The sequence below is a fragment of the Hermetia illucens genome, chromosome 1 (assembly GCF_905115235.1).
Source record: "Hermetia illucens chromosome 1, iHerIll2.2.curated.20191125, whole genome shotgun sequence".
NCBI classification, from domain to species: domain Eukaryota; kingdom Metazoa; phylum Arthropoda; class Insecta; order Diptera; family Stratiomyidae; genus Hermetia; species Hermetia illucens.
In genome coordinates this window covers 109540770-109554007 of record NC_051849.1, presented here as the reverse complement: position 1 = coordinate 109554007, position 13238 = coordinate 109540770, and the positions used below count along the sequence as shown (strand labels likewise).

Below are 13238 nucleotides of genomic sequence, written 5' to 3'. Positions count from 1 at the left end.
ATCAGTTCTAGCATTTGACGCAAAAGGGGGAATGTCATCACTTTCTCCATGGACTTATTATCAGAAACTATCCAATCCAAAAATCTGAACAAAATCACGAAGCTGCCAATATACGGTGCCTAGGCCTTAAAATACCCTCCACACCTATATCTAAATAAGGTTGATAAAAACAAATTACCATTTTTAAGGTTTGTGTAAAGCAAAACCCTATTAAAATCGGATTACTGTCTGTGTGTCTATCACACGCATTTTTCTCGGAGACGGTTATAGCGACTAACACCAAATTTGATGGAAACTGTGGAACTGTGAACGGCTCACGCATACAGTGAGTTACATCCCTTTACGTCGAATTTAAGGAGGGGTCCCCATACTTACAAAAGGGGGCTGTAAATTGGTTATCGGCAAATATAGTCATGCGGAGTATCAAATGAAAAATCCCGATAAGTACTTTCCGAAGCCGTTTAACATTTGTTGGAAAGGTGGGGCGTGCGGAAGGTCGAAAGTGATCATCTCTTTAAGGGGCGCTATTCTCAGAAACCAACTAACCTCCTGAAAAAAATCAAGAGGCTGCCACTATATGGTGCCCCTCTATACCGATATCCTTTCAAATAAAGTTAATAATAGTATATTACTATAACTTTTAGTAATTAGCTTAAGTGGATACTCCCACAAAATATATGCATATATTACGTGCTACGTACTAATGGGCAAATGCCAACTCAAATGGTCTTTACCTAAGAAATACACAAAACCTTTCATCCCTGAAGCGTCCAGTTTCCGGTTTCTCCTTTTGTTTTTTTGGAAATTGAATGAAAACTCTCTTTAAGTTAATCTTAGAATCATGAAGTTGTAGTAATATAGAATATATTATAGATGATACTACTAAGGTTATTACTAACAAGGTTATAATAGTCATAGTTGCCGGCGTTAGAAAAATTTACTGCAATCTAAGAATGTTATTGCAAACTAAATTCAAATAGGGCAAATGTTTTTACATAAAAAATACACAAAACATTGAATACCTGAAACGCCGAGCTTCTGGTTTTCGACTTCTTCTTTTGTGGGAAACCAAACCTTCTTCAAATCGATTTACTTCCGCTCTATCAGTCTGTCTGTTTGTCATGCGCAGTTTGTTCGAAAACGCTTATTTCGATTGACGCTCTGCTCGAGGAGTAGTTTTCAGTTTTACGACAACGAACTAAACTGAGTTAGGCTCGTTTGGTTGATAGCTCAATAAGAAATCATCTACTCCCTGCGATATCTCAGAAGGAAAGGTTTTCTTGTTAGAGCAATTCAAAATCAAAATGCATGTATCTCTGGTGTGGATGGAGTTGTCGCCAAGTTCCAAAAGGGCGTTACAAAACCTAGATGCAAATCGATGAAAGTAGGGAGGTAACAACTCTGTTGATGACTGCGAGCCAGATTAAGTTGCAGTTCCTTTACCGAGGTAGAGTATGAGTAATGTGACATAGCCTACATCGTGGTAAGGACAAATTCCACCACTGCGTTGGTAAGGAAAGCGGAAGCTATCGCAAATAGCAACAATTATGCTACCAACTACCGCATCACGGAAGAGGGAATGTTAACACCAGCCATCTTATCCAACATGATAAGCAGGTAAGAGGAAGGAGTATTCCACCACAATTCTGAACTGTTTAATATCCGGTAAAGATCCGCTTCTCGTTGAATACCGTATTTTTGAGCCACCGTAAAGTGCGGATACGAGCTACTCCTCCCATCAAAATATATATGGTTGTCTTTTACTGTTTGATGGGGTATTGCGCGTCAACCACACCAACACGCCATCCTTCGCGGTTACCTGAAATGCCCTGCAGATCTCCCCACGACTTCCCGAGAAGCTCGCATTCCCCCTCTACTGTTCTATGCCAAGTGCCCATGGGGGACCCACCCGCCGGCGATTTTGGGAGAGTGGATTCCACTGTATGCAGCAGCCCACAATCCAACTGTCGCCTCTCCTTAATGTGTGATCTTTTCACTGCCACCTCCGCTTTTCGAGCATAACGTGTACGATTGTCAGGTTTGTGTTCCGATCAAGTTCTTCGTTTGAAATAGTGGCAGACCAGCGTATTCCGATAATACAACGCAGCCATGTGTTGACAAAAACTTGAAGCTTTTGAGCAACAATGAGATTAACTTTCCATGTGCTACTCCCATATAGCAACACAGAAAGAACATTAGCACAGAACAGCCTAAATTTGATCTTGGTATTTAGATAACTGCATTTGCAGACTTTAGACAGGGAAACTTACGCAGATGATCTAGAGCTGTTAATGCGTTAAGCAACGCCTAGTTCGATATTACCGTCGGCAGGAATCACGCTTCCTAGATACACAAACTGGTCGACGCCTTCGATGCTTTGGCTATTGATGCACATAAAGAAAGTGCGATGAGCTTGGGTTTGGTTGGTATTTATCTTCAGTCCAACTGTCCTCGCTTCTTTTCAAATCCAGAGGCGTTTGGCCAAGGTTTATGACCCGGTGAAGGAGTAAGCACATGTCATCACCGTATTCGAGGTGTTTCAGGAGAGATGTCATCTTCATTGAATTTCTCCACGTCCTCCAGACAAGCCACTGATAACAATAATATCGGCGACAGGATACAACCCTGGCGGACTCGGAATTGGACCTCAAAACCCTCCGATATTTAACCTCGGTACAGCGCGCGATATTTTGCGCCATCATATGTCGCTCTGGTAATAGCTATTAGTTTCTCCGGAATGCCGCTCCTACGAAGAGCACTCCAGATAAACTCCCTGTTCACGCTATCTAAAGCATTCTCAAAATCGTTGAAGAGCAGGTGCAGCAAAGACCTGCGCACTGTTCCAAAATGATCCATACGGTGTGGCTGTGTTCAATGCAGAAAGATCCAAAGCGGAAACCAACCTGCTCTCTGTCGACCACGCTTTCGAGATGTTCTTTGATGCGTTCCAGGATTATTTTGCGACGGCAGGAGCACGCATATACCCCTCCAAATTTTCGCACTCAAAATGGGTGCCCTTCTTTCGAATCTTAACGATCATCCCTTCTAAAACTCTCTGGGAAAGGACTCGGATTCCAAAGATTCCTTACGAGTGGAATTAGCAAGTATGCAGTAACTCCATATGCGATAAATAACTCTGCGGGGAAACTGTCAAACCCAGCGGATTCACCCTATTTGAGTGCACTAATGGCCGAAATGGTTTCTTTTCTGCTTGGAGAAAAAGGCCACTTTATCCTCACCAAATGTGATACTGTTAAGAGCCATGGTGAAGATTTCATCCCATCTCTTCAGTTGGTCGTCGTCGTGGATGAGCAGTCGATCGTTAAAGTCCTTCATAGGACCATCGAAAGATTTCTGACCACATTCAAGTCGCTATACATTCCTGAAATCATTGTAATCTGCGGCATCTTCTTCTTATATCATTGGAATTGCCACTCGAATTGAAAAGAGCGAGCATTCTGAGGTAGTAGTAGTTAGTAGACACGCGAAATTTTGTGTACCATCGAAAAGACCGACCGAAGTACAGCTAGGTATTGCTGGAAAAAAAAGGGTTGAATTCGAAATGCTACATCATAATACATACTTCACATGACTTTCGAAGATCTGATAATGAGGGATTTAGGTAAAACTAATCTTCAGCTATTATAATGAATCATATAAATCGCAGGTTGGAGGTTGAAATGGTAGTACTCCTAAAAGGAAGAGCGCACATTTCAATGCAGAAATTGCAGTATTATTTAATGCACACTGTCATCACAAAAGTATTATGTAAAATAATGCCGCTATGCATAAAGGGCATCTCGAAAGCTTTATAGACAAGGATCAAACCATTCTGGGTCTTTTTGCGAAATCCACATATAAATAGGTAAGATTTAGTTCCCAGTTGCAGCCTCTATTCATTGACTCCTACAAAACTTTCGACAGTGTAAAAAAGGACGTCATGAAACCGGGGGGCAGAAGACTACACACAGAAGGAGCAAACCAAGTTTGAGTGGGACACAGAATGTCATTGCATATTCGCGGAGTATAAGATAGCTAACTGGCCCGTTCGTCCTTGTGTATGTAATGTAATGTATTGTTATGTCGGTATATCGATGGCGCCTATATGGCTTCCTGGGTGTGTTTTCCCATCCCAGTGGCAAGTCATAAACAGCTGCGCAGTGTCAAAGCAGTATGCTATTGACTCGCTCGCAGCCGCTCGCCAATGGACTGCATGACATACACAGCACTGACACCAGAGAGCCACATCTTTTAATTACATTCTAGCTTAAATATTTAGCTTAACTAACTTAGCTTTATTTCAATGGGTGGCTATTACAATTGTTTAGGCCTACCCGAGAGAGCAACATCGAACATGTGCAATGTAAGCAATGCGCCGGGAGACGAATTTACTGTGTGTAGCCTTCTTGCATCGGGGCTTCACTTAGCCCGACATTTGTTCTGCATATCTACATCGATGAAAAGCATGGAACCATCTGAAGCCTTTTGTTAGAGACATGTATTGTATTATATCTCCCGATACACAAATATCTTTAAGTTCACATCCGATATTTTATCTAAAATATGAAAATATGGTTACTGCCACACCGTTGTTAACTTACAACCTACATTTTACTTTCATTATTATCGCAATGGATACCGTGCCGTTCACTAACATATGCGAGCATTTTTTTTTTTTGCAGAATTAATTTATTTAAACGTTTATCAGTTATTGATGGTGTCTAAACTTCTCCCTGAGAGCAAAGTTTCGGGCAAAGTTGCCTCTTAGAGCTAGAAGGTAAAATAGCACGATTGTGTTGGGTAGAATATAGTGAAATCAGCGACCATCTTTCAAAATGTTTAAGTCATAACGCTTCGCACTGTGAAAATTGCTTATCAACCATTAAACTGAATCGAGAAAATTTATGTCAATTGTTTACTTACATCATTCGTAAATACGTTAAGATATAAACAGTCTTCATTCCCTTCTACGTTTTTCATAACAACGTTAACTTGCCTTGGCATCGGGGCTTCTTTGGTACAGTCTAACGGCTTTTTCCAACTGTTGGGAGGAACTGGATCCTGCATGAAGTTATACACAGAAAATTTGTTATTACAATTAAAATAAAGCAATTATAACGTGAAATTTTGTGGCTAATTACCTTAAACCTAAGATTTCCAACAGGGGGTTTTGCAAACGGAATTTTCTCGTAGCTGTAAAAGGGTTCGTTCCAACAGGATATTCTTCTAGCGCCCTTAATTGGCCCATATTGTGTCTGTATAATGTGTGTTTTGAATGACTTGCGTAAACATTGTCTGATTTTAAATCGCAGGTACCTGGGAAATTAATGAGAATATGTATAGATATGTGTAGATAAAATATTTATTATTTGAAAGTGTATAAGAAATAGGTAATTAAACAAGAGACGCATTCAATGGATATAACTACGGATATCTACGACAGCTGCTGTATTTTATCTGCATAGTGAATCCTACTTTAAAGTCCACAAAAAACTAATAGCATTGATTAAATTTTCACTATCTAAGAAATTACAACCAAACTCACTGAATTCATCCATTTTTCTGGAGTAAAAATACTACGCTTGACCATACAAGAGCGGCGTGTAAAACTTTTTGGCTGAAAGCGTTATTTGAGCTTCAACTTTTCCAACAGTCACCAGGAAAGTCCGAAATATCACAAGCAAAAAAGGAGATCTAAAGTTTAGCGCTTCAAGTAAGGACGAATTGATGATTTTCAAATGCAAGAAAATTTTCTAAGCAACTAATTTGTGCATCCTTTTATTTATTTATTTAATTTAACGGACAACAAACAGAGTAAATTCCAATTAATTATTGTCCTCAGGAGGAGGAGAAAGGAAAAAACTTATCCTACGTTTAAAACTACTTAAAGCTCTGCTCTGCATTATAATTTCGGCAAAGCCTAGGAATCGAGGAATGAAAGTAGACTTCAAGCTCTACGTTGAAAAAGTTTGCGCTACGTGTGTTATAAGACGCAGGACGGCAGATGATCTCGTCAGCGGCGGAGCAGTCCATCAGACCCGAGGAAAGTTTAAAGAATGTACATAGATCCAGATAGGATCTACTCTATTGTAGCAAGGGAAGGTTCAGAAAGCGGAGGCGGGAGGGGTAGTCCACACGAGGGAAGCTTAAGGAAGAGGGAACGGGTGAATTTATGTTGCACATTTTCAAGGGTAACACAATCACAGTTACGGGAGGGTGACCAGATCACGGAGTAATACTCGAGGGTATTCCTCACGAGGGAATTGAAGAGAGCTAAGGAGGTCTTGAGTGGAATTTAAGCAGGATAAGGAATGTCCGTTAAGAGAGTAGGAGAAAGAAGTGGGTGAGGATTTTAGGGAGTAGCACATAGAGTGACACTTTCTGACGTTTAGCGCTAAACCATTAGTTGAGCACCAACTAACCAGAGTGTCCAGGTTAAATTGAAGGGAAACACAGTTCATAGGCGACGATATAGCGGAAAACAGCTTAAGGTCGTCTGCATAGAGCAAACAGGGACAAGTAAGAAGGGGAGGAATGTCGTTAATAAAAAATAAAAATAGCAAAGGCCACAGAATAGATCCCTGTGGGACGCCAGAAGAGGAGGAGGAGCGGGAAGTACAGCCGTCAAAAGAGACGCGGCAGGATCGGTTGGAAAGGTAAGAGACAAGCCATAAAACAAGTGGTATGGGAACGTTTAGGGGCGAGAGTTTCGATAGAAGTATCTTGTGATTTACAGTGTCGAAGGCTTTCGCGAAGTCAGTGTAAATGGTATGCACTTCTTGCCGTGCATTTAGACATTTGGCGACAAAATTGGTAAAGTCAAGCAGGTTGGAGGCAGTAGACCTACGTTTAACGAAGTCGTGTTGCTCTTTCACTATGTGTTGGCCAAAGTGGGCGGACAACCAGTCGCTGACATATCTTTCCAAAATTTTGGAACAGGAGGAGAGAAGGGAAATAGAACGGTAATTCTCGGCAAGCGAACGATCTCCACTTTTGTGAATGGGGATGATGAGAACCTTCTTTCCACAAGCCAGGAAAATGATTCTCTTCAAGGCTTTTGTTGAAAATAAGAGATGGGGGAAGGGAGATGGACTTACCAATTTTGAGCAAAAAAAGGTTTGGAAGACAATCCATTTTTGTGAATTTCAATGATGAACCAGACGGGGTAAGTACTTAGGAGAAGAGGGAACGTAACAAGGAAGAAGATCGGATAAAATGGTATAGAAAGTGTTGAGTGCTTGGTCGCACGTAAATGGAGAGAGGAGGGGGACTCAGTTGATTGACGCCAGGGCTGAGTTCAGACCTTCGAAGTTCGCCTTACGAAAGTTGAACTTGGTAGGCTTGCGAGCAACAGGAGAGTGGAGTCGGGATATCTAAACATCGAACTCACGAGCAGAATAATGAGCGGGGGGGGGAAAGACAACGCACAGGAAGGTTAGAGAGGACAAGGTCAAGAGTGCGATCTAAGTGGTTTCTAGAAAGGTTAAACTGGAGGGCGCCACAGGTGTACATGAAAGTGGATAGAGGAAGGGAAGGGTGGGTCGAGTTATACAGGAGGGAGAGAAGGCCAGGAGTAGTGGGTCAGAAGAGTATAGGAAGATTGAAGTCGCCACAGAGAATGAAAGGAAGTGAGGGAAACAAAACCATTAGGGCCTCTGATAATCTGTCGAAGAAATCCTCGTACAAAGAAGGCCTAGGTAGGGAAAATATACACATGATATGATAAAGGGCATACGCTTGGCGGAAGGACACGTATGGTAACAGAATCGTAGGAGGAGGAGGAAAAAGATGATTTCGGCACGGATAGAGGACTTAACAGCTATTAGGGCACCTGCGCCAGCTGTCTTGCCAAGCGCAGCGCAGCCTCTGTCACAACCACAGACAGAGTAACCTTCCAGGAGCTCAGAATCTAAAATCCTGTCATCCAGCCAGGTTTCAGAAATGCAGATGACATGATGTTGGAATGCTAAGGCAGACAGTTTGAAATCCGACAACTTGGTCCTTAGACCCATTACATTTTGATAAAATAGCGTATAGTTATTGGAATCATTCAAGTTGGGTGTGGCAGGCGGGCGGGCCGGAAATTTTCACGAAGCTTAGACCTCTGATAAGGCTTGACGGAGACCAAAAGGAAGATTGAACGATAGCAGCAAGTCGTGGGGACATGTCACTTTGAAGGAAGCTATCACCCGGTCAGGAGAGCCATCCTTCATCAGCTTCAAACAGGAAAGAGGTGACAAAGTTGAGTTGGTTTTGCTTCTGATCTTTATTCAGTACCTAAATCTGTTTTGCAAATACCTGATCAAAACTAAAACAAATGAAAAAAATTTCAAGTACGCCACACCGCGCGTTGTAAGACAACGCGTAACTTGTTAATCAGACAATGCAGTAAATTCATACGAAAAATTATAATGGTTGAAAATGGGTGAAATGATCATCGCGATTGGCTAAGGTCGATCTTATTTCTGAGATTGGGGGATAAATAAAGGAATGGAGGCTCAAAAAGTGCACCCTGAAGTCTAGACCTCAAGATACATCCCATTCTGATATCTACTCAAATAAAGTTGCTAATCGCATCTTCTTCTTTTTCTTCAACCTTTATCCCGTTTACAAGCGGGGTCGAATCGTCGTGATCGGTTTCGCCATTTTATTTTATCCTGTCTGCTTGACCTGGATACAATCGCGAAGCTTTTAAATCACCATCCAACGTATCAAGCCACCGTTGTTTCGGTCGGTTATCATCGACTTCGATGTTAAGTCCAATCTTACCAAGTGAATTCTCGTTAGCGCGAATTACGTGACCATACCATCGAAGACGCCTCTCTCGCAGTTTTCTACGATCGGTGTAGCCCCATATCGATCCTCATCCTCATTTCGGATGTCATCAAAACGTGTCACGCCACTAGTCCAACGCAACATCTCCGTCTCCATTACCGCAAGACGCCGTTCGTTGTCTTTTATAGTTGGCCAACACTCAGCACCATAGAGAGCGACAGGACGCACGACATTGCGGTAAATTTTAGATGTGAGATGTTCACAAAGAACACCAGTTGTGTAACGTCACTTCATCCAAGTCGCGTTAATGCGCAATTTCATAGCGCAGTTTACCATTGGCTGATAGCATTGACCCATGGTATTTAAATCGCTCAGTTCTTGACGAATCCGGCTCGATTCGGTTATTTTAAGGATTTTGCGAATACGATTGTCAAGAATTCGTTCAAAAATATTCATGGTATGGACGTTAATTTGAACATTCTGCTGGATTAACTTCCTTTTCCAATATTGGAACTGTAGTACTTTCTTGCCAGTTAGATGGTATTCTAACTTCCTGGGGGGATTGGGTCTTAGCTCTTCGATTTCCAGAGCTCAGGTGCGATGTCGTCAAGTCCTGTGGCTTTTCCCCATTTCATTCGTTTTATTGCCTCCCCGACTTCAGTTGCGCTGATAGTTACGCCACCGGGCTTTACGTGGGTACCTGTCCCGTGGACTTAATCCCACGGTCTTCTAAAAACATGGACTGATTTTGTGACCACAGATCAGAGAAGAAGGTGTTGCATTGGACTAGTGGCGTAACACGCAATGATCACATCCGAAATGAGGATATCACCATCGTTATGAGGTTGCACCAATCGGGAAAAAGTTGGGAGAGGCGTCTTTCATGGTATGATCAAGATTAAGTCTGAAATAAGCTGTGCAGGAGAAATAGGTCTCCAAAAACTCCAAAAAAGTTAACTAATGGCGATAATGATAGCTTAAATGCATAACCGCTAATTAAAAAGAAACACTAAATACCTTAACTAAAAGGCTCTAAATAAACAAAAACACAATCGACTCAATTGATTTGTTTATTTGTTGAAAGACACCACTAACATTTCGGTGTAATTGATTTTCAATTATTACTGGGTGTTTGAGTACAGGTTCTCTTATGTGTGCAATAGTAATATACACGACACTTCCTTTCTTCTTTAGTTATTGTCCCGTTCACAAGCGGAGTCGGCTCGTATTAATTGCATCCTCCATTTTATTCAGTGTGTGTCTTGGATGCAATCGAAAGGCTTTCAAATCGCCATAAAGCGTATCAAGCCACTGTAGTTTAGGCCGCCTATCGCCTTCGGTGTTCAGATAAATCTTGTCAAGTGAATTCTCATTAGCACGAATCACATGACCTCACTAAAGACAACATCTTTCACAATTGTGCCATGATTGATGCAACCCCGCATCGGTCGTCATTTCAGATGTGATCATGACCTGTTACGCTACTGGTCCAACACAACATCTTCGTCTTCATTCCCATGAGGCGCTGTTCATTATTTTTATAGTCAAGCGAACCCTCAGAATCATAGAGAGTAACAACGCGAAAGAAACTACGCTAAATTTTGAATTTGAAATATTCGATGATACGTCGATCGGAAACAACGCCAATTGTGAAACGATATTTAATCCAGGTTGCGTAAATGCGTGAGTACCCGGGGAGCTTAAAATAAGTGTTAGACAGATATTGACTAAGTTATGGTTCAGGAAATTATTTAAGCTTAATATAGTAATATGTAATGTAAAATAATAATATATAATGTATTACGCCCAGCGCCATATAAACTGCTTTATGCAGATGATGTTTGCCTGTGTCAAAGCGATCTCGAGTAACTTGCAAGAAAAAGGAAATTATCATCTCATGCAACAAGATCTGCGATTAAATCTGAATAGCACTGAATTTTTGACGTCCGATCCCCATGAAACAGGCACTAGCACTGTCAGTGGCAGTGGCCTACCCAAAACTGATCGATTTAAATACCTAGGATCAATGTTATCAGCCAATGGAGAACTGCGCTATTAAATTGCTTCATTAACGGAACCTGGATGAAGTGGCGTTCCACAACAGGTCTTCTTTGTGATCCATATACTCGTATCAACGAACGACTCAAATCGAAAATTTATCGCAATGTCGTCCGCCCTATGGCGATGAATGGCGTCTTGCGGTAATGGAGGGGAAGATGTTGCGTTCGACTAGTGGCGTGACACGCTTTGATTAGATCTGCAATGATGATATCCACGATCAATATGAAGTTGCACCGATCGTGAGAAAATGCGAGAGAGGCGTCTTTGATGGTATGGTCATGTAATTCGCGCTAAAGAGAGCTCACTTCATAAGATTGGTCTGAACATCTAAATCGATGGTAAGCGGTCAAAAGGCAGACCGAAACAACGGTGGTTTGATACGCTGGATGGGGATTTCAAAGCCTAGTGACTGTATCCAGATAAAGCTTTTGATAGAACAAAATGACGTAACCGAAAACGATGAGCTAACCCCGCTTATTAACGGGACAAAAGCTAAAGAAAAAGGAGGAGATTATTGAATTATAAATAGTAATGTTTGTAATCCTAGATCAAGTATAATACCCCATATCTTCCTAATTCAGGTAAGGATCGATTCGTTGAATTGAACAGATAAATTTAAAGAAGGGACTCTGAATTCTTAGATATCTCCGAAGCATTCTGGGACAGCTTTGGAATGAATGTATTCATGAGGGAAGCAGTTTAGTTTAGTACGTGTCGTTTACTCGAAGAGAAAAGATGTCAGCGTCGCGCAGCCATTACTAATATAACTCGGATATTTCCGTATTTTGTTCGGTATTTTCAGAGGCTTGTGTATTGGAAATATTATGAAACATTTTTTTATAAAAATAAATATATATTTGAAATAGACTCCTTTTGCTTTTTCGCTAGCGGTTTCTATTATATTTGCATTTTTTTTTTGGGTAGGGTAGGTGAATGCATTTACGCACACAGTGTTGGACTCCCGATTCGGTACGCCGTCGGACTACTAACTAAACACCTCCCCATCGTCAGAGAGCTAGCCTGGAACTCTCCCGCCTTGCGGGGCCTTCAAATCAGGGAATTCCTTTCACCAACGGGAAGGGTATATTTGCATATACCGATATTTCGGGAACAACTTTTTCCGTTCATCAGAGCTACAAGTCCTGAAGTCCTGACGGGGAACAAATAGTTCCCGAAATATCGATTTATGGAAATACAGTCGAATCTTTCTAAGTCTAAAAGCGTTTTTAGTCGAAGTATTTTTTCTTAACTTTTGGTGAAATATTTCATACATTACAATTCCTTTTAGTCAAAATTGAAGAATGGATTTCGCGGTGCAAGTCACAAATATTTTCTTATGCACGATTGAGAAGGTTTCTGAAAAAAACCTATTGTTAAATTGCGAATTCCCTTAGTATTTTACATCCAATTGGGGCCAATGAAGGCAAAGGTGTGGAAATGTTAGTTCTAGTGGAAGTGTTAAAAGAAACAGAGCATGCAAAATAGAGCTGAATGATTCAGTTTAGTGAGAGGCAGAATTCACCCCACAGGCGAACCAATATTGGGAGAAAAGACCCTAAGATGAATACTCTCCACCTTATTTTCACTCTCTATTGCAATCCAACAAAACTGTCAAAGAACGTTTCTGAAAAAAAATTGTTTGTTTGAAATTATCAGCATTTTAAATTTCCATCAAATTCAAACAGACTAAAAAGCTCGCGCCTTATGGTTTGACGTCACAATTCAGGCCACGAAATTTCAGCAGATCGGTGACTCACAGTTACTCATAAAAATATAAAACTGTCAAAATTAATTTCGCTACGTGAAATGCCAAGGAGGACGATGAAATATTGTTCCGTGTCTTGCTGCACAAACTCCACAAAAACCACACACACAAAAAATATTATTATCTTCTTATCGCCGCCCAAGGAAAGATACAAGTAAAGTTTCTTATGCACCTCCGAACACAGTTCGCTTCGAGATCTCGTAGTGAACGGATGTGTTGCGGAGCAATCCAAGTGTTCTAGGAACGGAAAATTAAAAAGTGACGGAAGTGTTAAGCGGAGTGCTCTGTAGAGCAATTAAACAAAGGAAGTATCGTTCTGTTAACAATATACAGTGGATCTCAATATTATTGAGACACCGTATATTAAAGTATAATTTACATGCGATTGTTTTTTTCTGTTTTCTTTTAGTGAACCGAATTCCTGATATCCACGCAGGACGGGCTTGGGGACAAAATGTCCGCCAAGAGGGCGAAGACAGGGGGCTCTTCTGACGAAGAGGGGGGCCCGAGCCCCGGAGACGAGAATCGAGCAAATCTGCTCGAGATAATAAAAATGCTGAAGGAGGAGGTCGCGGAGCTCCGGGCAGAGCTCAGAGCAGAACGTGAAAAACGGCAGGAGAAGGAAAACCTGCAAGCC

At 41.4% G+C, this 13238-nt stretch overlaps 1 protein-coding gene across 1 annotated transcript in view; it reads right to left on the bottom strand.

Annotated features, from left to right (window-relative positions):
* The window catches only part of LOC119661138 (esterase B1-like), a 61317-nt gene that overhangs the window by 2770 nt on the left and 45309 nt on the right, over positions 1–13238 (bottom strand). The window contains 2 exon segments of the mRNA XM_038070340.1: positions 4924–5061; positions 5142–5316. Of these exon segments, the coding sequence (XP_037926268.1) occupies positions 4924–5061; positions 5142–5316 (313 nt within the window).